We start from the raw sequence: 26,540 nt of genomic DNA on the forward strand, positions 1-26,540 counted from the left end.
TATGTTGAGGTGTAATCCATACTGAAGGCTGTGGTCTTTGATCTTCATCAGTAAGTGCTTCAAGTCCTCTTCACTTTCAGCAAGCAAAGTTGTGTCATCTGCATAACGTTGTCATCTGCAGGTTGTTAATGAGTCTTCCTCCAATCCCAATGCCCTGTTCTTCTTCATATAGTCCAGCTTCTTAGACTATTTGCTCATCATACAGATTGAATAAGTATGGTGAAAGGATACAACCCTGACACATACCTTTCCTGACTTTAAATCACACAGTATCCCACTATTTTGTCCAAACGACTGCCTCTTGATCCACGTACAGGTTCCTCATGAGCACAATTAAGTGTTCTGGAATTCCCATTCTTTGCAATGTTATCCATAATTTGTTATGATGCACACAGTCAAATGCCTTTACATAGTCAGTAAAACACAGGTAAACATCTTTCTGGTATTCTCTGCTTTCAGCCAGGATCCTTCTGACATCAGCAATGATATCCCTGGTTCCACATCCTCTTCTGAATCTGGCTTGAATTTCTGGCAGTTCCCTGTCAATGTACTCCTGCAGCTGCTTTTGAATGATCTTCAGCAAAATTTTACTTGTGTGTGATATTAATGATATTGTTTGATGATTTCTGCATTCAGTTGGGTCACCTTTCTTGGGAACAGGCATAAATACGGATCTCTTCCAGTCGGTTGGCCAGGTAGCTGTCTTCCAAATTTCTTGTCATAGACGTGTGAGCACTTCCAGCACTGCATCTGTTTGTTGAAACATCTCAGTTGGCATTCCTTCAGTTCCTGGAGTCTTGCTTTTCATCAGTGCCATCAGTGCAGCCAGGGCCTCTTCGTTCAGTATCATCAGTTCCTGATCATATGCTACCTCTTGAAACGGTTGAACATTGACCAATTCTTGTTAGTATAGTGACTCTGTGTATTCCTTGCCTCTTTCTTTTGATGCTTCCTGCATCAATTAATATTTTCTCCATAAAATCTTTCAGTATTACAACTCGAGGGTTGAATTTTTTCTTCAGTTCTTTCAGCTTGAGAAATGCTGAGCGTGTTCTTCCCTTTCGGTTTTCTATCTCCAGGTCTTTGCAGGTGTCATTATAATACTTTGTCTCCTCGAGCTGTCTTTTGAAATCTTCTGTTCAGTTCTTTTACTTCATCATTTCTACCATTTGTTTTAGCTACTCAAGGTTCAAAAGTAAGTTTCAGAGTCTCTTCTGACATCCGTTTTGGTCTTTCTTTCGTTCCTGTCTTTTTAATGACCTCTCGCCTTCTTCATGTGTGATATCCTTGATGTCATTCCACAACTTGTCTGGTCTTCTATCATTAGTGTTCAACACATCAAATCTATTCTTGAGATGATCTCTAAATTCAGGTGGGATATACGCAAGGTAGTATTTTGGCTCTTGTGGACTTGTTCTAATTTTCTTCAGTTTCAGCTTGAACTTGCATATGAGCAATCGATGGTCTATTTCGCAGTGGGCCCCTGGCCTTGTTCTGACTAATGATTTTGAGCTTTTCTCTTTCCACAGATGTAGTCAATGTGATTCCTTTGTATTCCATCTGGCAAGGTTCACGTGTATAGTCACCATTAATGTTGAAAAAAGGTATTTGCAATGAAGAAGTCGTTGGTCTTGCAAAATTCTATCATGTGATCTCCAGCATAGTTTCTATTACCAAGGCCATATTTTCCAACTACTGATCCTTCTTCTTTGTTTCCAACGTTCCGATTCCAATCACCAGTAATTATCAATGCATCCTGATTGCATGGTCGATCAATTTCAGACTATAGAAGTTGGTAAAAATCTGGAGTTTCTTTATCTTTGGCTTTAGGGGTTCGTGCATAAATTTGAATAATAGTCATAGTAACTGGTCTTCCTTGTAGGCGTGTAGATATTTATCCTATCGCTGACAGCTTTGTACTTGAGGATAAATCTTGAAATGTTCTTTTTGACAACAAATGCAATGCCATTCCTCTTCAAGCTGTCATTCCTGGCATAGTAGTCCATCAGATTGTCTGATTCAAAATGGCCAACACCAGTCCATTTCAGCTCACTAATGCCTAGGATATCAATGTATATGGGTTCCATTTCATTTTTGACGATTTCCAATTTTCCTAGATTCATATTTCATACATTCTGTGTTCTGATTATTAATGGATGTTTGCAGCTGTTTTTTTCTCAGTTTGACTCGTGCCATATCAGCAAATGAAGGTCCAGAAAGCTTGACTCTATCCACGTCATTAAGGTCGACTCTACTTGGAGGAAGCAGCTCTTCCCCGGTCATCTTTTGAGTGCCTTCCAACCTGAGGGGCTCATCTTCTAGCACAATATTACACTATGTTCTGCTGCTATTCAAAAGGTTTTCCCTAGCTAATTCTTTTCAGAAGTAGACTGCCAGGTCCTTCTTCCTACTCTGTCTTAGTCTGGAAGTTCAGCTGAAACCTGTCCACCATGGGTGACCCTGCTGGTATTTGAATACCAGTGGCATAGCTTCCAGCATCACAGCAACACCCAAGCCCCCACAGTACAACAAAATGACAGACACGTGAGGGATGCCTACCCTATATAACCTAGTAATTCCACTTCTAGGAATTTTCCCAAAGAGAAATGAAAACGTATTTCCACAAAAACACTTGTAAAAAAGTGTTCACAGCTGATCTATTCTATAATCAAAAACTGGAAAGAACTCAGGTAACTTAGGCTGGGTTCTCTAGAGAAGCAAAACCAGTGAAGGGTATATATGTACATATATATATATAGAAAGAGAGAAAGAGATTTATCTCAAGGAAATGGCTCTCGCGGTTGTAGAAGCTATTAAGTCCCTAGTCCATGGGTCAGGCATCAGGCTGGAGGCTTCTCCTGACTCACGTAGCTGCAGGAGCTGACACACCCAACCAAGATCAGCAGGCAGATGGCAGGCTGTTGGCTCACAAACTGCAGAGGCTGACGAATCCCGAGAACTGGAGGTCAGGTGATACAAGCCAGATGCAGGATCCAGAGCAAGCAAGCGAGCTTTGTCAAAACATCTATATATATTGGATGCAGGCCACACCCCCGAGGAAACCCTTTGCAACTGATTGGCTGATCACATCAGATCACAATATGGAGGATGTTATGGATTGAATTGTGTCCCCCAAAAATGTGTGTCAACGTGGCTAGGTCATGATTCCCAGTACTGTGTGGTTGTCCATCATTTTGTCATCTGATGTGATTTTCCTAAGTGTTATAAACCCTACCTCTATGATGTTAATGAGGTGGGATTATCAGCAGATATGTTAATGAGGAAAGACTCAATCTGCAAGATTAGATTGTGTTTTAAGTCAATCTCTTTTGAGATATACAAGAGAAAAGCCAGCAGAGAGACATGGGGACCTCATACCACCAAGAAAGCAGCACCTGGAGTGCAGCACCTCCTTTGGATCTGAGGTTCCTGTGCTGAGAAGCTCCTTAACCAGGGTAACACTGATAACATGGAACTTCTCCCAGAGCCAACAGACAGAGAAAGCCCTGTCCTGGAACTGGCACCCTGAATTCAGATTTCTAGCCTCCTAGACTTTGAGAGAATAAATTTCTCTTTGTTAAAGCCATCCACTTGTGGTATTTCTATTATAGCAGCACTAGATAACTAAGACAGTCATCCACCTCCTGGCTTTGATGTGGATCTGTGTTTTTATTTTTCTTCGGTAAAAATCTAGAATCGGAACTGACTCATAGGGTAGGTGTGTGTTTAGTTTTATCAGAAACTGTCAGATTCCAAAGCAGTCATACCATTTTCAACCCCAGAAAAAAGCTTGAGGCTTATAAATTCTGAACCAAAGAATAAAAACATAGATTAGAAACTGCTTCTATTTATTTTCATCTTAAAATTTTAAATAATCAGGTTCAGAATACTGTAGCTAATAAATGGCTGCTTTGACCACACTCTCAAATGAACAATTTAAAAGAAGTTGTTGGTCTTTTCATGATAAAAACACTCTACAAATCAGGAATAGAAGGAAACATTTTCAACCTAATAAAGGTCACCCATTCCAAAGAAAGTTGATCTAACAGAATGCAGAAATCATCGAACAATATCATTAATATCACACACAAGTAAAATTTTGCTGAAGATCATTCAAAATTGGCTGCAGCAGTACATCGACAGGGAACTGCCAGAAATTCAAGCCAGATTCAGAAGAGGACGTGGAACCAGGGATATCATTGCTGATGTCAGATGGATCCTGGCTGAAAGCAGAGAATACCAGAAAGATGTTTACCTGTGTTTTATTGACTATGCAAAGGCATCTAACTGTGTGGATCATAAAAAATTATGGATAACATTGCAAAGAATGGGAATTCCAGAACACTTAGTTGTGCTCACGTGGAACCTGTGTATAGACCAAGAGGCACTCATTCAAACAGAACAAGGGAATATTGCATGGTTTAAAATTAGGAAAGGTAGGCATCAGGGTTATATCTTTTCACCATACTTAATCAGTCTATATGCTGAGCAAATAATCTGAGAAACCGGATTATATGAAGAAGAACGGGGCATCAGGATTGGAGGAAGACTCATTAACAACCTGCATTATGCAGATGACACAACCTTGCTTGCTGTAAGCTAAGAGGATTTTAAGCACTTACTGATGAATATCAAAGACCACAGCCTTCAGTATGGATTATACCCCAACGTACAGAAAACAAAAATCCTCACAATGGGACCAATAAGCAACATCCTGATAAATGGAGAAAATATTGAAGTTATCAAAGATTTCATTTTACTTGGATCCACAATCAACACCCATGGAAGCAGCAGTCAAGAAATGAAACAATTTATTTCAGTGGACAAATCTTCTGCAAAAGACCTCTTTAATGTGTTGAAAAGCAAAGATGTCACTTTGAGGACTAAAGTGTGCCTGACCGAATCATGGTATTTTCAATCGCCTCATATGCTTGTGAAAGCTGGACAATGAATAAGGAAGACCAAAGGAGAATTGATGCATTTGAATTATGGTGTTGGTGAAGAATATTGAATATACCATGGACTGCCAGAAAAAGGAACAAATCTGTCTTGAAAGAAGTACAGCCTGCTCCTTGGAAGCGAGGATGGCGAGACTATGTCTCACATATTTTGGCAGGACCCAGCAGTTTTTGCTTCTGTTGTACATAAGGTCATGGTGAGTCCGAACCAACTTCAAGGCACCTAACAATAACAACAATTAAAAACCCACAGCTAACATAATACTTAACGGTGAAAGACCGAATACTTCTCCCTAATACCAGGAACAAGAAGATATCCACTCTCACCCCTTCTTTTCCACATTGTATTGGAGGTTCTAGCCAGGACAATTAGGCAAGAAAAGTAAAAGGTATCCAGATTAGAAAGAAAGAAAAAAAACTATCTGTATTTGCAGATGACATGATCTTGCATATAAAAAATTCTAAGGAATCCACTAAAATGAGGTAACAAATTTTATGACCCCTTGTAGACGCCCAGATTATCTGGATTTAGAAATCCAGTGGCTTTCTTCATACGGCCTGTTCCATTATTCTCATATCCTTTCCTCCAGACTTGACAAAAATGAGCCAAACTCCTTCAGTATGGATTATACTTCAATATAAAGAAAACAAAAATCTTCACAACTGGACACAAAAGCAACCTCACGATAAATGGAGAAAATATTGAAGTTGTCCAGGATTTCATTCCATTCCACCTCTTTCTAAAGGATTGTTCCTGTGTCATCCTCAGAACCACTCACCAAGACCCTTGTTTTCCACTTCATATCTGGATCTCTGGGCCCCAATGTCTTCCTCTTGCATCCCCTTTCTAAAGCATGCCACTCTCTTATCAATATTTTAAAGTAGCTCCCTACTGCCTTACACAGAGTCCAAACTCTCCTGGTTGGTTTCTGTGTGTTTGCGGGTGTGCGCTCTGTGGCTTATTTTGTGTGTGTGTGCTTTAGGTGAAAGTTTCCAGCTCACGTTAGTTTCTCATACAAAAATTTATACACACATTGTCATGTGACCCTAGTTGCTATCCCTATAATGTGACCACACACTCCTCCTTTCCACCTTGGATTTCCCGTGTCCATTCAACCAGCTCCTGTCCCTTTCTGCCTTCTCATTTCTCCTCTAGACAGGAGATGCCCATTTAGTCTCATGTACCTACTTGAGCTAAGAAGCACACGCTTTTTAAGCATCGTTTTATGTCTTATAGTCTAGTCTTTGTCTGAAGAGTTGGATTTGGGAATGGTTTTAGTTCTGGGTTAACAGAGAGTCCAGGGGCCATGTCTTCTGGGGTTCCTCCAGTCTCAGTAAGACCATTAAGTCTGGTCTTTTTACTAGAATTTGAGTTCTGCAGCCTACTTTTCTCCTGCTCCGTCAGGGACTCTCTGTTTCTCCTGCTCCTGTCAGGGTAGTCATTAGTGGTAGCCGAGCACCGTCTAGTTCTTCTGGTCTCAGGCTGATGAAGTCTCTGATTTATGTGGCGCCTTTTGTCTCTGGGGCTAATATTTTTCTTGTGTCTTTGGTGTTCTTCATTCTCTTGTGCTCCAGGTGGGTTGAGACCAACTGATGTATCATAGATGGCTGCTCGCTAGCTTTTAAGACCCAAGACGCCACTCACCAGAGTGGGATGCAGAACATTTTCTTAATAAATTTCATTATGCCAATTGACCTAGATGTTCCCTGAAACCATGGTCCCCAGACTCCGCCCGGCTGCACTGTCCCGTGAAGTGTTTGGGAACTTCTTACCTTTTGGTTTAGTCCACTGGTGCTGACTTTCCCTGTATTGTGTGTTGTTGTTCCCTTCACCTAAGATAATTCTTGTCTACTATCTAGTTGGTGAATTCCCCTCTCCCTCCCTCCCCACCCTCGTAACCATCAAAGAAGGTTTTCTTCTGCGTTTAAACCTTTTCTTGAGTTCGTATAATACTGGTCTTATACAATATTTGTCCTTTTGTGAATGACTAATTTCACTCAGCATAATGCCTTCCAGAATCATCCATGTTATGAGACGTTTTGAGGATTCATTGTTGTTCTTTATTATTGCATAGTATTCCATTGTGTGGATATACCATAATTTGTTTATCCATTTGTCCATTGATGGGCACCTAGGTTGTTTCCATCTTTTTGCTATTGTGAACAGTGCTGCAATGAACATGGGTGTGCATATATCTATTCGTGTGATGGCTCTTATTTCTCTAGGATATACTCCAAGGAGTGGGATTGCTAGATCATATGGTACTTCTATTTCTAGCTTTTTAAGAAGGCACCAAATCGATTTCCAAAGTGATTGTACCATTTTACATTCCCACCAGCAGTGTATAAGTGCAGTCTCTTGTGGCTAATTTTTAAAACCAGTTGCTGTTGAATAGATTCCAATTCATGGCGACCCCATGTATATCAGAGTAGAACTGTGCTCCATAGGGTTTTCAGTGGCTGATGTTTCGGAAATAGATCTCCAGTCCTTTCTTCTGAGATGCCTCTGGGTGGTCTCAAACTTCCAACCTTTTGGTTAGCAGCCAAGCAGTTAACCATTTGCACAACCCAAGGCTTCCTAAACAACTTTACTAAAATGTAATTTACATGCAAGAAAATTCACTCATCTGAGGACTACGTTCAATTATTTTTAGTGAATTTACTGAGTCGTGCAACCATTATCATAATCCAGTTTTAGAATATTTCCATCACTCTGATAATATCCCTGGCCTGGTTGGCTTTTAAAGGCGGGTCCACCAAAAGTTCACCTACAAATGCAGTGTTTCAAATTTAGGCCTGAATCGTTTGGGATTTTGAATAGCGGTTCAAAGCCCCCAGGCAACATGACACTAAAGGATCATTTTCTGCTCCTTTGGTTAACAATGAAGTCTTGGTTAACCATTAAGCCAACCATAATATCTACAAGGTTAAGCTGACCCACATCTCCATTTTCATCCGAAGAGCTCTCCATCTTCCCCTCCTGCTACCACCTCAGAAGGGATCCTCCAATGCAGGGCTGAGGCATTTTTCTTAAAAGAAGCCTTTCTAGCGCACAGCCCCTCCCAAGCCCGGCAACCTCCTCGTCTGTCTCCGGCAATGCCAGCTCTAGTCCAGGCCCCCCACGCCCACGCTCCTGATCAAGAAACACTAATCACATTAATCTGTGGCCCTTTGCCAATTCCAACTCCGCCACTCCCACTTGCACCGAAGTTTCCCTTCCTCCCTTCCATCCCTGTTAGCCTCATTTCCCTAACCTCCAGCCAGGTCCTCGGCCAGGCTCCCACTCTTCTCCATCCTCGCCTCTTCAGCACTTCTCCTCATTACCCCTCAAGCGGCAGCATCCAGGACCTCGAAGGCGAAAAGGCTAAAACAATAAGATTTGTGCGCCGAGAGGAGGGGGTGTGTGTAGATGTATGTGCTCGTGTGTGGAAGAAACCAACGGCATCCACGTCGGTGTCCATCTTCGGGACATGCCAATCACTGTGGGCTAAGAAAGCGAGGATCAGCTCCCCAGTGCACTCCGGCACACTGCTCTCAGCTATCTTGAGCTCAGAGGCAGCAGGGCTTCACCCTGAACCCCAGACCTGCAGGCGCCCTGCCCCCGAATGACACACCACCCCCAGCCCCCGCGCTGCTGGTAGCGCCCGGCGCTACGTCACCCATTGTTTACAAATCAACCAGAGCAAGTAGGATTCCGGCTCCCGCGGCTGCTGGCGCGGTGAGCTCCTGGTGGGCTCCGGCTTTCTAGTCAGCCCCGGCCCCGGCTTCGGCCTCAGGATCGCGCCCGGCTCTGCCGCGGCCCACCGGGCTCGGAGGTGACCCGAGCCGCCAGCGACGCCCGCAGGGCTCCAGGTGCCCGGGCCGGGGGCAATGCCGTGCGGGAGGGAGGAAGAAGAGGAAGCCGACGAGGAAGCGGAGGGGGAGGAAGAAGAGGAGGACAGCTTCCTCCTGCTAGAGCAGTCGGTAACTCTGGGCGGATCCGGCGAAGTGGACCGGCTAGTGGCCCAGATCGGCGAGGCGCTGCAGCTGGAAGCGGCTCAGGACAGTCCGACTTCGCCGTGCGCGCCCCCGGGGCCGCCGCTGCAGCCCCTGAGGCCCCTGGCTGCCATGCGGGCGGACAAGGCCCGGCCACGGACGCTGCGCCTGCTTTTGCCGCCCGCATCGGCGGAGGCCGCGGGCCCAGGAGCCCTGCGCTGCACCCTCGAGGACCGCGGCCGTGTGCGGGGCCGAGCTGCGCCCTACTGCGTGGCAGAGCTTGCCGTCGGCCCCACTGCGCCGCCACGACTACCCTCTCAGGCCGGCTTTGATGGGCCTCCCGGATCGGGGAAGCCGAGCGCGTCACGGCCGCTGTCCCGCCGGTGCCGGCGAGGGTGGCTCCGGGGTGCCGCCGCCTCCCACCGCCTGCAGCAGCGACGCGGGCCCCAGTTCGAAGCCCGCACCAGCGACGACGACCCTCACCGGCTCTTGCAGCAGCTCGTACTCTCGGGAAACCTCATCAAGGAGGCCGTGCGGAGGCTTCACTCGCGACGGCTGCATTTACATGCAAAGCTTCCCCAACGCAGATTCCTGGGACCTGTGTCGCCCCGCAGCCCTCGCGCAGCCTGTAGTGACCCTGGTGCGTCCAGGAGCGGGGCGCAGCTCAGAACTGCCGACGGCGTTCTTGTCCCCAGCAGCTAACACGCCCAGGGTGCTCACAGCGCAAGCCTCTGACCCCGGGCTAGGGGTCAGGGGTACCCTGGGGACTTCAGCCCTGCTCGAGGCTGGCGGAGAACTCGCGCCTTTGAAAGCGAGAAAAGTAAGCTAATGACAAGGAATAGAAAAATCGCCAAAGTGACCGCGGGGAGCTGGGGGAGAGCACCCCTCTCTGTTTGAAATACAGATCTTGGCCCTATTTAAGGCAGATTACAGTTCGCACCCCAAGCTCACAGTCCTAATAAGACCGTTATTTGGCATGACCCGTACTGGCGGCGCAGCGTGCAGTTCCTTGAAGCTTCTCAGGGCCCTCCAGCCTGATGGCCATGTAGCCCAGTCCACCCTACTCAGGACCGCAGAGCTCGGGAAAGACGCTGTCCAGGACCGGGGCCCGGACGCTCTCTTCTCGAGTCCAACCACTTCCCTGGGCTCAGGCTGGAAGATGATCCCACTTACTTAATTTATCTTTTCAGGGCTGGTTCCTGATCCATTTGGGGGGAGGGGAACATGAATAGACATTGGTAATTTCAGGGAGCACCCTAAACTGCCAGTCTTGAAATTTTACATTTAAAAAAGCTCATGTCTTTTGAGGTGCTCGTTCTTAATATAAAACTGAAGTACCATGAAGGGAACCTCTGGGGGTTGAATAGGAGTAGCCTTTTTCTCTGCCCCTTCTTTGCAACCGGCTGCTGTTTTCAGAGCCTTCGGGGAAGGCGGCACGCCTAGGGTGGGATTGGACAGTAGGGCGGGGACAGGAGGTGTTGAGTGGTGGAAAGGTAGAATGAGGCGCGGAGTGACTCGTCGGTCCTCTCTAAAGTGGATTTTAACAGCCGCCCGCCCCTCCTTGGATTCAAGGTCAGTTTCCTGGTCGCACATAGGATTGCCTGGCTCCAGCAGATCAGAAGAGTCGCCGGGTTCCGCCTGTACTCCGAGAAGAAAGCGGTGTTTTGCAATTGCTGGAGTCCCCTGAGGACACGCGCGCCGCCGCCGCCGCCGCCACCACCGCGGGTGTGGGGCGCCTGGGCCGTGCCCGGCGCCTGTGCGTCCCACCGGCGACCGCCACCCCTGGCCACGCTCCGGGCTGTCAACGGACACTGTCCTGAGACGTGGCCCCAGGTCCCTCCTCTGCCCCTCGGCTCTCCTGTCCTACTCAAGCGGGTGGCGCTGGCGTTCCTGGGGGCCCGGGCTGGGGGCTAGCGAGACGCCACGTGACAGGCACTCCAGGGACACACACTTCGCACAGCAGTTTATAATGGGCTCTCCGGGGCCGTTTGTAATAACAGCTGCTATTCCCTGGATAGACGGAGTTGATTTCCTCCCTCTACCCCTCCCCCAGCCATGCCCCCTTGCCTTTGTAAGCGAAGGAAACAGTAGAAAATGCGACTCTCCAAGCTGAGAAGCCGCTGGCTTTGCCTTTGTGAACCGTGGTGAAGTGCTTGGAACAGGCTGTGCACTCACTCTGAGGGAGCTAAAACCGTCTTGTTCTTGTTTTAGCTTTATAAGATTCAATGGCTTGTCCATTATCCATACGTGGCTACTGACATATCTACACTTCGCACCGGAGTGTCTGGAATTATGGCTATCCTGATTATAGGATTTTATCGTAAATACGTTTTGAATAAATGTGTTGGGTTTTTGTTTGGTTTTGTTTATCCTTGCCGTCGGTGGAAAAGATGTACAGGACACATTTCTCTGATCTCCATAAACATGAAAACACCTGAAATCCCTGTCAGCCTGGCTTTGCGGATGGTAATTAGAGCGCCTTTGTGTCTGAGGATCTCACTAGTTAGACAAGGTCTGCGGCTGGGTGTGTATTGGTCCTGGCATGAAATTAAATGAAAGTGAAGTCAGGCTTTAGACCAATCCTATTCACCCAAACCTCAGAGCCATTTGGATTACTAGTTAGTAACGGAGATGTTTAATGAAATGCCTCTGACTATATTAGCAAAGGACATCAGATCAATCATTGAAGACTTGGAAACGTCTCACGTTTTCTTTCTAGGGTAGTCATTAAAGGAGTCCCTGGGTGATGCAAACGTTAAGTGCTCAACTGCTAACCAAAAGGTTGCTGGAACCCACACAGAGGCCTCTCCAAAGAAAGGCCTGGTAATCTGCTTCCAAAAGGTCACAGCCTTGAAAACCCTATGGAGTTCAGTTCTACTCTGACACACATGGGGTCTTCATGAGTTGGAATCGACTCCACGGCAACTGGTTTTGGTTTAGTTTGGTTAGGTGGTCATTAATGGACTTGTTCCACAAGGTGGCCCTTAAGACTGGAGCAGTATTGGCTGGGGCTGCTCAGGATGCAGGCTTTGCCGGTGGGAAAACTGGCTGGGAGTAAATTAAAGGGCTCCTGTCTTTGCCATTGGCACGTGGCTACAATTCTCTTCCTAAGCAGTGACATATCTGTCCCTCCGGTTTTAGGTTATTTCCGTCTCTTCCTTCAAGAAAGAGGAGGAGTGACTCACTAGGGGCTTGGTTGGGCTGGGCAACCGAAAGGATCCCAGGGCTCAAGTCCACTTACTAAATAAGGAACCTTGGACAAGTTGCTCAACCTCTGTGGGCTTTGGTTTCCTCATCTGTACAACAGGGATGATGAGAGAAAGTGTACATGGTGGTTGGCACATTCTGGAGATGAACAGTGTCTAGTCCCTACCCCACTCTCCTTACTACTCCTTCCTTCCCAGGGCTGCCCCTAACCAAGCAACCAGGTCTTCCATTTCTCATGAAATGAAGGTGTGTCATGATCCCCAAAGGGCCTTCTAGATTGAGTGCTCTATTACTGAAAAGTCTTGATTTTCTAAGTCCCCTTTGACTCAATGCCTGTGGTCTGTACCTCCCCATTTGCTTTCAAATACACCACAGACCCCAATGGCCTCTGAGGAATACCTCCAGAACCCACCGAGCCAGCCTTTTCCCACACCTGCCGAGCAGGAGCAGATTAACCAATAGGCAATTTTTTCACATTTTTTCACCACATCAAAGATTCTGCTTCTAGGTATGACTGGCATCTCTCTCTCTCCCAACCCTACAGCACCTTCCTGCAGAAATAAAACCTCTTCAAATTTACAGTCCCTGACAGGGACAGATTACCCAGTGACGTGCTGAAACCCATGTGAAATTGTTTACTACAGATAAGTAAACACAAGAAAGCCTGTGCTTGCCTTAATCATTGAGTAATCTGCCCATACTGCCCAGAAAGGCACAGGGGGCTCATTCCAATGATGCCCAGCAAGGGAAGGGTGGTGATGGAGGCTCTAACACAAACTGAGGAAGGAGGGCCTCCTCTGACAGTCCAGTGGGCTACAAGCTCCAGGCACTGAGCACAAGGAGAAAGTGGTCAGGTGCTAACTTCCCTGACACTGGGGTAACCCTGAGGCCTTCAGCCCTGCTTCCAGTTGGGATAGGACCCCTCAGAGGCCAGAGGATTAGGAACAATTCAGGGCCTTCTCTCTCTCCCCAAACTGGCCATGATTTGATGCCACCGAAACAACTGTGCTAGCTTTTTCTTGTAATAAGAATGGTTAGTTAAGGCTAGAATCAACCTTGTCCTCACCCAGTACAAAAACCAGTTGCCACAGATTCATTTACAACTCATCGTGACCCCATATATGTCAGCAGAACTATGCTCCATAGGGGTTTCAATGGCTGATTTTTGGGAAGTAGATTGCCAGGCCTTTCTGCCAAGGCACCTCTGGGTGGACTTGAAGCTCCAAACTTCCAGATAGCAGCCGAAAGCATTAACTGTTTGTGACATGCAGGGACTCTTCCTCCAAAAAGGAAGACAGGAGAAAACTAATGCCTGCTATGTATCAGGCATTAATGTACTATAAATGTACTATAACCCTATAACCATCTTTTAGAAATTTCCTGCAAGTCTTACTATTTACCCAAAATCCTTTTTTTGGAATAAGGCAGGGTTTACATACATAATTTTTTTTAAAGTTATTATCACATTTTGTGGGTGGAAAATAGTCCAGGGAAGGGAACAGGGCAGAGTGACCTACCAAGGTCCTGAAGTGGGAGCCCTGCAGAGTCTGGCCTCCCAGTTCAGGCCTGTTTCCCGTAGCCCAGTTAGCCTCTCTGAATATCATCAGACAGAGTCCAGTATTGTTCACGACAAAACTTCACACATACACGAGGGATGTGAATGACACCCCTGGAGTTGTGCAACTTGACAGCCTTGTCATTGGAACCCTGGAAAACTGTGCCCCAGGTCGCCAGGCTGAGCTAGGGAAAGCCAGGTATACCATAACCATTTTCTTACAAAATACCCAGCAACCTATAAAGACAAATGACCACAGAAAACAGCCTGGGTGAGATTTAAAAAAAAAAAAAAAGACCAAGGCTAAGCTCGATGAAAAAAATTAAAATGTGGGAATTGGCAAATGACAGAAGTGACCTGGAGTAAAGAACGCAGCACCTCACACAGAACTCCAGAGTATGCAATCCTAAGATTTTATGCTAAATAAGGTATAAATGCTACAGTATTTGAACTCAATTATTATTCCTTTTTGCTCTTTCCTTTTCCAGCTCAGAAGCAGAAACATGGAGTGAAGATCAGACACCACTTTCCTATCCAGCAAAGTCTGTGTCAAACCCTGTGATCCCTTCCGATCAGATAGAAGTTACCCTGGCAACGAAATTACTAGCTCACTCAATTAACCCCCGCCTATTCCACCAATGCTCAGTAATCACTGAATGTCAGCCCCAGGAGAGCTCAGCCTTCGGCAGTCTAGTGCTACTACCTCATTCAGAGATGAGGAGCTGGAAGCCCAGCGAGCTCTCCTCTCCGAGGTCACTCCATTTGAACACCATGAAAGCTGGTGCAGGCAAAGGCAGCAAAAATCCTTCCATGCGGAGCTTCCTCCTGGTTGTCCATCCATCACTGAAGGGAGAAGCAAGTGACTTGCCCATAACAGCGTTTCCCAGAAGACATAATAAAGAAGAGCATGGGCCCTGCAGGCAGCCCTCCATTATTAGCTGTATGATTTGGGACAGGGTCTGTAACCTCCATAACCTCAGTTAAGTCATCTGCAAAATGGGGATAAGAATAGAGCCCACCTTGAAGAACTGCATGAAGATTAAATGAGCTAGTATATGGGAAGCAAATAGCAAATAATAAATAATTAAAACAACATAACATCGTTCCTGGAAACTATTGCATAAAGGCCATTTCTTTGAGTCTTCAGTAAAAAATTCTGCCTTTTAACAACTTCAACCTGTTTCTTAAAAGGCATAAACTTTTGTTTTCTCTGAAGGTAAGACCAGTTTTCTTGATCATGCACTGCACCCCTGTTCTATTAAAAAAAACCCGTGCTGTCAAGTCAATTCCAACTCATAGTGACCCTATAGGACAGAGTAGAACTGCCCCATAGAGTTTCCAAGGAGCACCTGGTAGATTCTGTCAACCTTTTGGTTAGCAGCTGTAGCTCTTAACCACTACGCCACCAGGGTTTCTACCCCTGTGGTATAGGTAAGTGTTAAAGGAAGTATAGAGGGAGTCCCTGGGTGGTGCATACAGTTAAGCACTCGACTATGAGCTGAAAGGTTGGTGGTTCAAACTCATCCAGAGGTGCCTCAGAAGATAGGCCTGGTGATCTGCTTCCAAAAGGTCACAGCCTTGAAAACCCTATGGAGCAGTTCTGCTCTATACTCATGGGGTCGGAACTGACTCCGTGGCAACTGACAACACAACGAGAGAGGGAATAATTGTTCTACCACCACTATTTGCTGTCCAGTTGATTCTGACTCATGGCAACCCCATATGTGTAAAAGTAGAACTGTGCTCCATAGGGTTTTCAATAGCTGATTTTTTAGAAGTAGATCACTAGGCCTTTCTTCTGAGGCTCCTCTGGGTGGACTTGAACCTCCAAACTTTCAGTGAGCAGCTGAGCACATTAACTGAGCACCCAGGGACCGCACAATCATTCTTGTTGTTGTTGTTAGGTGCCATCGAGTTGGTTCTGACTCATAGCAACCCTGTGTACAATAGAAGGAAACATTGCCCAGTCCTGCACCATCCTCATGACTGCTGTTATACTTCAGCCCATTGTTGCAGCCAGTGTGTCAATCCATCTCCATGAAGGTCTTCCTCTTTTTCGCTGACCCTCCACTTTAGCAAGCATGATGTCCTTCTCCAGGGACTGGTCGCACCTGATAACATGTCCAAAGTATGTGAGACGAAGTCTCTCATACTCGCTTCTAACGAGTATTCTGGCTGTACTTCTTCCAAGACAGATTTGTTCCTTTTTCTGGCAGTCTATGGTATAGTCAATATTCTTTGCTAGCACTATAATTCAATTGCATCTTCCGTATTCATTGTCCAGCTTTCACATGTATATGAGGCGATTGAAAATACCATGGCTTGGGTCAGCTGCACCTTAGTCCTTAAAGTGACTTCTTTGCTTTTTAACACTTTAAAGAGGTCTTTTGCAGAAGATTTGCCCAGTGCAATGTGTCCTTTGATTTCTTGACTGCTGCTTCCATGGGTGTTGATTATGGATTCAAGTAAAATGAAATCCTTGACAACTTCAACCTTTTCTCCATTTATCATGATGTTGCTTATTGGTCCAGTTGTGAGGATTTTTTTTTTCTTTATGTTAAGGCATAATCCATACCGAAGGCTGTAGTCTGATCTTCATCAGTAAGTGCTTCAACTTCTCTTCACTTTCAGCAAGCGAGGTTGTGTTATCTGCATAACACAGGTTGTTAATAAGTCTTCCTCCAATCTCGATGCCCTATTCTTCTTCGTATAGTTCCGCTTCTCAGATTATTTGCTCAGCATACAGATTGAATAAATACGGTGAAAGGATACAATCCTGACGCACACCTTTCCTGACATTAAAACCATGCAGTATCCCCTTGTTCTGTTGGAATGACTGACTCTTGATCTAAGTACAGGTTCCTCATGAGCACAATTAAGTATTCTGGAATTCCCATTCTTCGCAATGTTATCCATAATTTGTTATGATCCACACAGTGAATGCCTTTGCATAGTCAATAAAACACAGGTAAGCATCTTTCTGGTATTCTCTGCTTTCAGCCAGGATACATCTCACATCAGCAATGATATCCCCGGTTCCACATCCTCTGCTGAATCTGGCTTCAATTTCTAGCAGTTCCCTGTCGATGTACTCCTGCAACCGCTTTTGAATGATCTTCAGCAAAATTTTACTTGTGTGTGATATTTATGATATTGTTAGATAATTTCTGCATTTGGTTGGATCACCTTTCTTGGGAATAGGCATAAATATGGATCTCTTCCAGTCGGTTGGCCAGGTAGCTGTCTTCCAAACTTCTTGGCATAGACGAGTGAGCACTTCCAGCACTGCATCTGTTTGCTGAATCATCTCAGTTGGCATTCCATCCATTCCGGAGCCTTGTTTTTTGCCAATGCCTTCAGCACAGCTTGGACTTCTTCCTTCAGTACCATCAGTTCTTGATCATATGCCACCTCCTGAAATGATTGGACATTGACCAATTCTTTTTGGTAGAGTGACTCTGTGTATTCCTTCCATCTTCTTTTGATGCTTCCTGCATCGTTCAGTATTTCGCCCATAGAATCCTTCAATATTGCAACTGGAGGCTTGAATTTTTCTTCAGTTCTTTCAGCTGGACAAATGGCAAGTGTGTTCTTCCCTTTTGATTTTCTAACTCTAGGTCTTTGCACATTTCATTATAATACTTTACTGTCTTCTCAAGTGACCCTTTGAAATCTTCTCTTCAGCTCTTTTACCTCATCATTCCTTCCATTCACTTTAGCTACTCTACATTCCAGAGCAAGTTTCAGAGTCTCCTCTGACATCCATTTTGGTCTTTTCTTTCTTTCCTGTCCTTTTAATGACTTTTTGCTTTCTCCATGTATGATGTTCTCGATGTCATTCCACAACTTGTCTGGTCTTTGGTCATTAGTGTTCAATGTGTCAAATCTATTCTTGAGATGGTCTCTAAATTCAGGTGGGATATACCCAAGGTCGTAGTTTGGCTCTTGTGGACTTGTTCTAATTTTCTTCAGCTTTCAACTTGAACTTGCATACAAGTAATTGATGATCTGTTCTGAAGTCAGCCTCTGGCCTTGCTCTGACTGAAGACATCAAGCTTTTCCATCATCTCTCTCCAGAAATATAGTCAATTTGATTCCTGTGTATTCCGTCCAGCGAGGTCCAAGTGTATAGTCACCATTTATGTTGTTGAAAAAAGGTATTTGCAATGAAACTGTTGGTCTTGCAAGATTCTATCATGTGATCTCTGGCATCGTTTCACCAAGGCCATGTTTCCCAACTACTGATCCTTCTTTGTTTTCAACTTTCACATTCCAATTACCAGTAATTATCAATGCATCTTGACTGCATGTTCGATCAATTTCAGACTGCAGAAGTTGGTAAAAATCTTCAGTTTCTTCATCTTTGGCCTTAGTGATTGGTGCGTAAATTTGAATAACAGTCGTAGTAACTGATCTTCCTAGTAGGTGTATGGATATTATCCTATCACTGACAGCGCTGTACTTCAGCATAGATCTTGAAATGTTCTTTTTGACAATGAATGCGACGCCATTCCTCTTCAAGTTGTCATTCCCAGCATAGTAGACCATATGATTGTCTGATTCAAAATGGCCAATACCAGTCCATTTCAGCTCACTAATGCCTAGGATATCAATGTTTATGCGTTCCATTTCATTTTTGATGATTTCCAATTTTCCTAGATTTATACTTCGTACATTCTACGTTCAGATTATTAACGGATGTTTGCAGCTGTTTCTTCTCATTTTGAATCATGCCACATCAGCAAATGAAGGGCCTGAAAGCTTGAGTCCATCATTAAGGATGACTCTACTCTGAGGCGGCAGCTCTTCCCCAATCACCTTTTGAGTGCCTTCCAACCTGAGGGGCTCATCTTCTGGCACTATATCAGACTATGTTCTGCTGCTATTCATAAGGTTTTCACTAGCTATTTCTTTTCAGAAGTAAAACACCAGGTCCTTCTTCCTAGTCTGTCTTAGTGTGGAAGCTCAGCTGAAACCTGTCCACCATGGGTGACCCTGCTGGTCATTTGAATACCGGTGGCATAGCTTCCAGCATCACAGCAACATGCAAGCCCCCACAGTATGACAAACTGATAGACATGGGGGGATAATCATTCTAGAAGAGGTGTAATCAGTCAGGTTTCTTGAGCCAAACCTGTGAAAGAAGCTCAAGATTGGAACTGGTGGAGTAGGGGCAGCAGGGAAAGTCACCAGCAAAGGATAGGGCTTGTGGTGGGGGCAGCCTGGGGCCAAGCTCTTACTTCTCCCATCTCCTGTCAGAAAACCCATCCCCTTTTAATTTAAATTCAGTGCTCAGCTGAAGCTTTGCTTGCCTGTCCTGTCCACTCCTGTCTATAATTTACATTAAGAAAGTTGTCTAATTTCTTGGTAGGAAGGGACCTTCAAGTTCATTTTATTCTTCCTCATTTTATTTACTGTCATTATAGGGTTATCTCAGGGGCTTATACGTAAATGTGTTTTTTTCCCAAAGAGATTATGTATTCTTTTATGGCAGAGGAGTGACAAGATGCAGAGAATGCTTTAGGCAGATTAATCAGGCAGTGGTGTAGGGGGAGGAGAATATTTCTGGTCAGTCAGATCAGTTGGATGGCTGTTATGGCATCCAGGCACCAGAGGGTAAGGGCCTGGGCAGGAAGGGAGAGGAAAAGGCAAGGACACATTACGAAGGGAAAACCTGCAGGCCTCAGTACAGTACCTCACAGCTGTTAAAACTCAGGCTCTGAAGCCAAATTGCCAGGGTCCAATCCTGGCTCCTTCCGTTATTATTATTATGATTTTTATTGTTGTAAATATATATATAGCACAACAGTTCCCAATTCAACATTTTTCAGGTGTACAATTTAGTGATATTAATTGCATTAGTCACGTTGTGCAATCACCACCTATAATCATTGCCAAATTTCTCACCACCATAAACAGACTCTCACTAAACAAACCATTCGGACAGGGATCACAATAGAGGGTCTCAGAGCAGGAGAAAAATGTAGAACAAAATTCAAATTCACGAAGAAAAGACCACACCTACTGGTCTGACAGAGACTGGAGGAACCTCTAGACTATGGCCCCTGGACACTCTGCTAACTCAGAACGGATGCCACTCCCGAAGTCTACCTTCCAGCCAAAGATCAGACGGGCCTATAAAACAAACAATAACACACGTGAGGAATGTGCTTCTTAGTTCAATCAAGTATACAACGCCAAATGGGCAACACCTACCCAAAAGCAAAGACGAGAAGGCAGGAAGGGACAGGAAAACTGGATGAATGGACAGGGGAAGGGCGGGGGGTGTAAACGGAAACGGGGAGAGTACGACACGTTGCGGGGATTGCAACCAATGCCACAAAACAATTTGTGTATAAATTTTTGAATGAGAAACTAATTTGCACTGTAAACTTTCACCTAAAGTACGATAAAATAGAATTCTAAGACAAAAAAAACTCACTAAACAAAAATACCCCTTTCCCCCTCCCTCCCACTCCTGGTAAGCACTTAATAAACTTGGATCTCTATACATTTGCCTGTTCTTGTTATTTCATATAAGTGAGATCATACAATATTTGTCCTTTTGTAACTGGCTTATTTCACTGAGCATAAGGTTTTTGAGCTTCATCCATGTTGTAACATGGATCAGGACTTTATTTCTCTTTATGGCTGAGTAGTATTCCAATGTATGTATGAATCACATTGTGTTTATCCAGTCATCTGTTGATGGACATTTAGGTTGTTCGTTGTGGTGAACAGTGCTGCAATGAACACTGGTGTACACGTGTCTGTTTGCCTTGCTGCGTGCATGTCTCTTAGGTATATACATCTCCACGTGGAGTTGCTGGGTCATATGGCAGTTCTGTTTAACTTTTTGAGGAATCCTGGCTCCTTCCTTTAAAACTGTGTGACACTGGGCAACTTCACCTCTCCAACCTCACTTTCCTCATTTGAAAAGTCCAATAGTCATAAATGTCCCTACCTCACAGTGTTGTTGGGAGGATTCATCGAGCTCATGCTTGAAAAATCCTTAGGCCGCTGCCTGAAACATAGCTGTGTTGAGTAGCAATGCCTGGATATTAGCATTCAGTAAATATCTGCAGAGTAAACAATGGAACATTGCAGCAACTTGTGGAGGCTCTAGGTATGGGGTGCTTGGGGCACTAGTGAATCATGGTGTCTAGAAGTTGGGAAGAATATGGAAAAGGAGGGATAGGGGCTAAAAAGGGGAAACAGGACCAAAGGAAGGATTTTCTTAAGCAGGAGACATCTGTGCTTGTCCAAAGGTGGATAGACAATTTTCAAATGGAGAAATTGTAGGGAAGATGCTATAAAGGACAAGGCCCCTGGGAAGGGATGGAGTCTTTAGTCTGAGCAGGATTGAAGAGCAGGGGTCAGGGGGATCGTAGGTGTGGTGGTCCCATGTAACAGTGCCCTGTGTCACAAACTATGCTGCCATATCGAGGCTCTGGACCTGACAGATTGGCTGTTGAAACAACCCTGTATATCTCTTCATGCCTGAGCTGGCTGGATGCGTTTTTGCTGTTTTTGTGTCAACGAATCCCTCTTCCCTGTAGCTTACTCTAGAACAGAAAGAAAACTGAAACTGATACCAAGAAGTTGATTAACTGTTCTCCCTTATCAATTGTTAACTGACTCATAGGAGGTAAAATTCACAACACCCAACTGATAGGCCCTTTGGGCAGTTTGTTTGACTTAATTGATTTGGGTGGGTTACAAAAAATCACAAGCTGGTTATCATCTGACTTTTGCCCTGCCTTTTGCTCATTTCTTTTTTATTGTCTAAATTAGATTCCAGGAGTCCCTGGGTGGTGAAAATGGTTAAAGTGCTCAGCTGCTAACCAAAAGTTGGAGGTTCCAGTCCACCTAGAGGCACCTTGCAAGAAAGGCCTGGTGATTTACTTTTGAAAAATTAGCCATTGAATTGAAAACCCCACAGAGCACAGTTCTACTCTGACACACATGAGGTTGCTGTGAGTTGAAGCTGACTTGACAACAACCGGTAAATTAGATTCCACTGCTTAATACCGATGAAAAATGGTTTTCTAGATTTTCATCAACATCTCCCCCAGAAACAGGAGTCGGAATCACCTTTCTCCAGATGCACCATAAACAGCACTTTCTTTCTTCCGGGTTAAGGAGGGGAGGGATCACATTGCAGACGTTTAAAATACACTTCTTAATGGTGCTGATAAAGGGAAGTTGAATAACTTTAGAGTTCAAAAAAGGTAATGAAAGTCATTGAGCAAGATCTGATTCCGTATATCCTGGACTTCCATGGCCGGACCACTGGGGATATAAAGAGATAATACAGATATAGCTCTGTGTCAGACCACCACTCTTCCAGTTCACCCTTCAGCTTCCTTTGGCTTCTTTTGGTTCTACTCTTTCCTTCTGTTCATAATTCCTCCTACATAGATACTTGAGCTGGTCACTTTGTAAAATGCTTAGAACAGAGCCTGGCCCGTGGTAAGAAGCACATTAGACGCTGTTATTACTACTTCTCAACTGATAGCATCTTCAAGGCTCCATCCACTCCTTTTAGCTTTAACTACCAAATCTTTTATCTTCAGCCCTGATCTCTAAGTCCTACCTGCTAGGCTACTGTCCCTGTAACTTTCTGCATGAAACCTCTTACCAACCTCTTCCCACCTCAAATATACACAAAACCAGCTTCTCCTCGCAACTTCCCTATCACGCTAGTCCTCTGGGCTGGAGACTCACAGAATGTTATCAGGGAAACCTAGGCCTTGACCCCTTCAGAAGATGGCCTTGTCTCAACTCTGCCCCAACCCACACCCCCAGTTCTGTGCCCATCCACTCCAAAGGGCGAGGCATGTCCCTGTCAAAGTCATTCCTGGGTTGAGTACTAGCAATGGGCTATCCAAAGCTGCGAAACCTCAGAAATGGCCACTGCCTCCTTGAAACAGAGACAAGGCTCTCTGCCTTTTCAAATGGCTGGATCAGTAGCAAGGGCTGGAGTGCATGGAAGGAGATGTGGGTAGACTCAGACAGGAGGCAAGAGGATCAAGTTCAGAAAAGCCGTAAGTTCAGATCCTGGCTCTACCACCAATAATTCCTACCTCTTACCTTTCTAAGGAGCCCTGGTGGCACAGTGGTAAAGAGCTTGGCTGCTAACCAAATGGTTGGCAGTTCAAATCCACCAGCCACTCCTTGGAAACGCTATGGGGCAGTTCTACTCTGTCCTGAAGGGTCGCTATGAGTTGTAATCGACTCAACGGCAACAATATACACCTTCGTGAAGAGTGAAGTAATGTCGTGTAAAAGGTGCCTACCAGAGTGCCTCACCATGATGTGCCTCGAGAGGTTCCCTTTCTCCCCACCTCCTTTAGATCTTGCCACTTTGTTCACAGCCATCATTCTAACTTCATTCCTGAGTGCTGTTCTGGCCATGTCACAGACCCACAGGACATCTACGCCCTCATCTTACGGAGGACCCGAGGTTCTAAAAGTAGTGGCCACGCACCATCTGTTGTCCGCGACTCTTGTGTGATTTGTGTTGCCGTAGGTGAAAGTCTCAGCCCTTAAATCTGCCTGTGGGTTCCATCAGGACCTCTTGAACCCTGCCTTAGCCTGTTTTGCACATATGTGGCTAGTGCACAAAAAAAGCTTGAGAATGGTGATGTTACTGTGTTGGGGTCGAGGTCTGTGTGATGCTCTTAAGAACCTTTAAGAAATCCAAGAAACAGATGGGACAGTGTGATCAGCAGACCTGCTTGAGGGAAGGAGATCTTAGAGCCAGACAGCTGGGTTCAAATCCCAGCTCCCCTCATTTAAGACAGTGACTTCAAGCAAATCACTTAACCTCCTGGGCCTCAGTGTTCTCACCTATAAAATGGAGATAATAGTGCCTATCTCATAGCACATAAAACCATGATATAATATGATGATATAATGATATAACACACCAGAATGCTAAATCCTGGCTCCTGCATGTGCTCAATAATGCTACCACCCAGAATGATGAAAGCAGAGACACTTTGGAAAGTGTGTGAGGGTGGCCTTCTGGAAGTTCAGGAAGAGGTTGGGGACAGCTATGCTCATGGAAGAAGAGAAGGGTGGCTGAAGTGTTCATGAGGGTGAATGGGCCACATTTAGGAGACAGATATGGGCCCTGAAGGAGGAACGGCCAGTGGTGATGCCAAGAATTAGCAGCTAGCATTTTTTGAGCACATACAGTGTCCCAGACACCTTCAGTTCTCATTTAACCCTCCCAACCACCATTTTATGTATTATTGTTTTATAAATGAGAAAAGGGAGACCCAACCACCATATTAAGTATTACGGTTTTATAAATGAGGAGAGGGAGCTCAGAGCAGTGACTTGCCCACTATGACACAGCTGGTGGACAGCAGGGCTGAGTCCCATCCTGAGTTGCTGAGCACTGGCCTTCCTCCTGCAGCCCCAGCACGGGAGTGGGCTGGGGCAGAGGGTAGGCAGACAGGGGAGGAAGAGGTGCTAAGAAGCAGGTCCCTCAGGGGGGATTGGTTAGCAGAGCTGGGCTGTACCAGGAAGTTTCCTTGAAGAGGGCAAGGGAACAAGTAGGAAGGGGCTGAGCAAAGGTTCTATGTTTGGGGAAAATGGGGCTAAGGGAAGGATGAGGAGGGCGATGGCTTCTGTTAACCTAAGCCCTACCTTCTTAAACTATCAAATGACTCACTGTAACACTGTTTTCCTCTCCCTTCGCCATAGTCTGGGTCAGTCTGGAAGGAGAAAACAGGCTGGCTTTGCCCATGCCCTCCTCATTCTTCACAAAAAAATCCAGATGAACAACTCACTTCCATCCACCTCCTTCCAGACACAAGTCACGTGGTCTCTTTGCCTTCCAGCCCAAGAAAGCATTTCTGGAATATGTTATTTTTCCCCAAAGGAAGTAAAAGTTCATCTAGCAGCTTTTAAAAAACAAGACTTAATTTTCTGATCTTGTGGACTGTCAACCCAGAACCCCTCCAGTACTGTGGCTTTGCTAGTATTCTGTGCTCAGCTGAGTTGGCTCCAACAATTGGCCCAGGACCCCCGCTCCCAGTCTCCCAAAGCACACTCTTCATTATGTGCTTTTCTTTCCCCTACTTTCCACCAAAAAGCCAAACCATGTTCCAAAACAAAAACAAATTTATTCGGCAGACATTTTAAGAAATCCTATAAATCAGGACCACCACAATTTCAGACACTCCGTTGCGAAGTGTACATCAATAGCTACATCTGGAGGATGAACAAGCCATTGAATCTTTTTTAAAAATTAGTTTAGCTACCTTAAAGTTTGGGGGTGGCACCTTTCTAAAGCGCCGTCAAGTTTCACAACAGTAAAGCCAGCAGTTTCTCCTCTTGGAGAGTCACATTTTAAAAACGGTTTCAGTCACTCACAAAGAAGAGCTGGCATGGCAGAAGGAAACCGTACCCAGTGAAGAACCATGGAGGCTCAGGCCCATGGCTCCACAGAGGGTCAAAGTAAAGCAGAAAAAACGTCCAGGGTCTCTCACCCATCCTGTACAGACACCAGAAAGGGTGGAATAAGAAAGGTGGGCAAGCAGGACAGGAAAGTGACTCAAAAGATTGTTTATGACTTCTTCTGAGAAAGTTCCAGCATGGCCAAGAGTGGCCTCTCAGGAGGAGTTCTGGAAAGAAGAAAGTACAGAAAAAATAACTCTCCCCACACCCATCCCTCTCCACGCCTATGTCCTCAGGAGACACCAAGCAGTAGCAAAGCACAGACAGGGCTCTTGGAGCAAGAGAAAGAGAACACACCCAGTCGAGTTAGCTCTCCCAGGAACCTCACAATCTTCCACTTACAGCAAACCATGACCTTGACCCACAGGTGGCAAGGTCAAGTCATTTAAAAGTCCACATTCAACTCCAACTCTCTCCATCTTCAAAAGTCTCCACCTCCCTCAGGCCCCTTAACTGGAGTTCAGGTCTCCAACCTCGACCAGCCACGGATTAGGTGGGAGAAAGGGGGTGATGCCAGCCCACCCGTTATCAAGCTTTTACATTCTTCCTCCTCCGGGAATTTCTTTGCACAGCAATTGTAGCACCATTTTCACTAAGCTCCTCCACCGGAAAATAAAGAGAAAATGTATGCGTGTCATTAGTTTTCAAGTATTGTTATAAAGCCCTCACGATTCCTGCCCCTCGGAACCCTATCTTTAAACAATCCAAGCGCGCGACGCCAAGGGCTAAATCAGGTACAAGAGGATGCAAGTAGCTGCCATAGGTCTGCCAGTTAATCCCAGGTCCTTGGTCCCGGGATGGCCGGGAAAATTTTCACGCGGCACGGGCGCGCCCTGGCCCGTGAATTTCTCCACTCTTTTTAAGTTTTCTCCGACAGCTTCGGGGGGGGCGGGAACTTCTTGGCTTGAAGGTCTCTCCCCACGAGCCTCCCCGCTGCCTAGACGGTCACTCCCAGAATGGCAGCCGCGGCTTCATTCAGGATTGGTAGCGGCGGGACGCCGTCGGGTCTGCGCAGAGGCCTGGTATTCCTCCTCTAGGGGGCCCGGGTCAGTGCAGGGCGCCAGAGGGCTGCAGTGCGAAGGGATCTGGGGCGCTGAGGCCACCCCCGGGCCCTGGGGCGCCAGCCGGGCCCGTAGCTGCAACAGCGGCGGCCGCAGCGACAGCTCGCTGGAGCCTCCGCACGGCCTCTTTGATAAGGTTCCCCGAGAGCACAAGTTGCTGCAGGAGCCGGTCATCGTGAGGGTCGTCGTCGCCAGCGCGTGTCCCGGCCTGGGGCCAGCGTCGCTGCTGTAGGCGGCTGGAGGTGGCGGCGCCCCGGAGCCATCCTCGCCGGCAAGGCCCGGGCAGCGCGCTGGGGCCGGCGGCGAGCTCCG

At 45.9% G+C, this 26,540-nt stretch overlaps 2 protein-coding genes across 2 annotated transcripts in view; one reads left to right on the top strand and one right to left on the bottom strand.

The window, feature by feature from the left end:
* The first annotated feature begins 8,645 nt into the window (after positions 1-8,645).
* Positions 8,646-10,555, top strand: FRAT1 (FRAT regulator of WNT signaling pathway 1). Its single transcript, XM_004370135.2, has 2 exons — positions 8,646-9,753; positions 10,506-10,555. The coding sequence occupies exon 1, from the start codon at positions 8,829-8,831 to the stop codon at positions 9,633-9,635; it is 807 nt and encodes a 268-aa protein (XP_004370192.1). The 5' UTR covers positions 8,646-8,828; the 3' UTR covers positions 9,636-9,753; positions 10,506-10,555.
* An 11,104-nt stretch (positions 10,556-21,659) lies between these two features.
* FRAT2 (FRAT regulator of WNT signaling pathway 2) overlaps positions 21,660-26,540 on the bottom strand; it is a 5,470-nt gene continuing 589 nt past the window's right edge. The window contains exon 2 of the mRNA XM_023740508.1: positions 21,660-26,540. This exon is cut by the window's right edge and continues 101 nt beyond it. Coding sequence (XP_023596276.1) covers positions 26,215-26,540 — 326 coding nt within the window. The 3' untranslated portion in view covers positions 21,660-26,214.

Source organism: Trichechus manatus, unplaced genomic scaffold (genome assembly GCF_000243295.1).
Source record: "Trichechus manatus latirostris isolate Lorelei unplaced genomic scaffold, TriManLat1.0 scaffold00007, whole genome shotgun sequence".
NCBI lineage: Eukaryota > Metazoa > Chordata > Mammalia > Sirenia > Trichechidae > Trichechus > Trichechus manatus.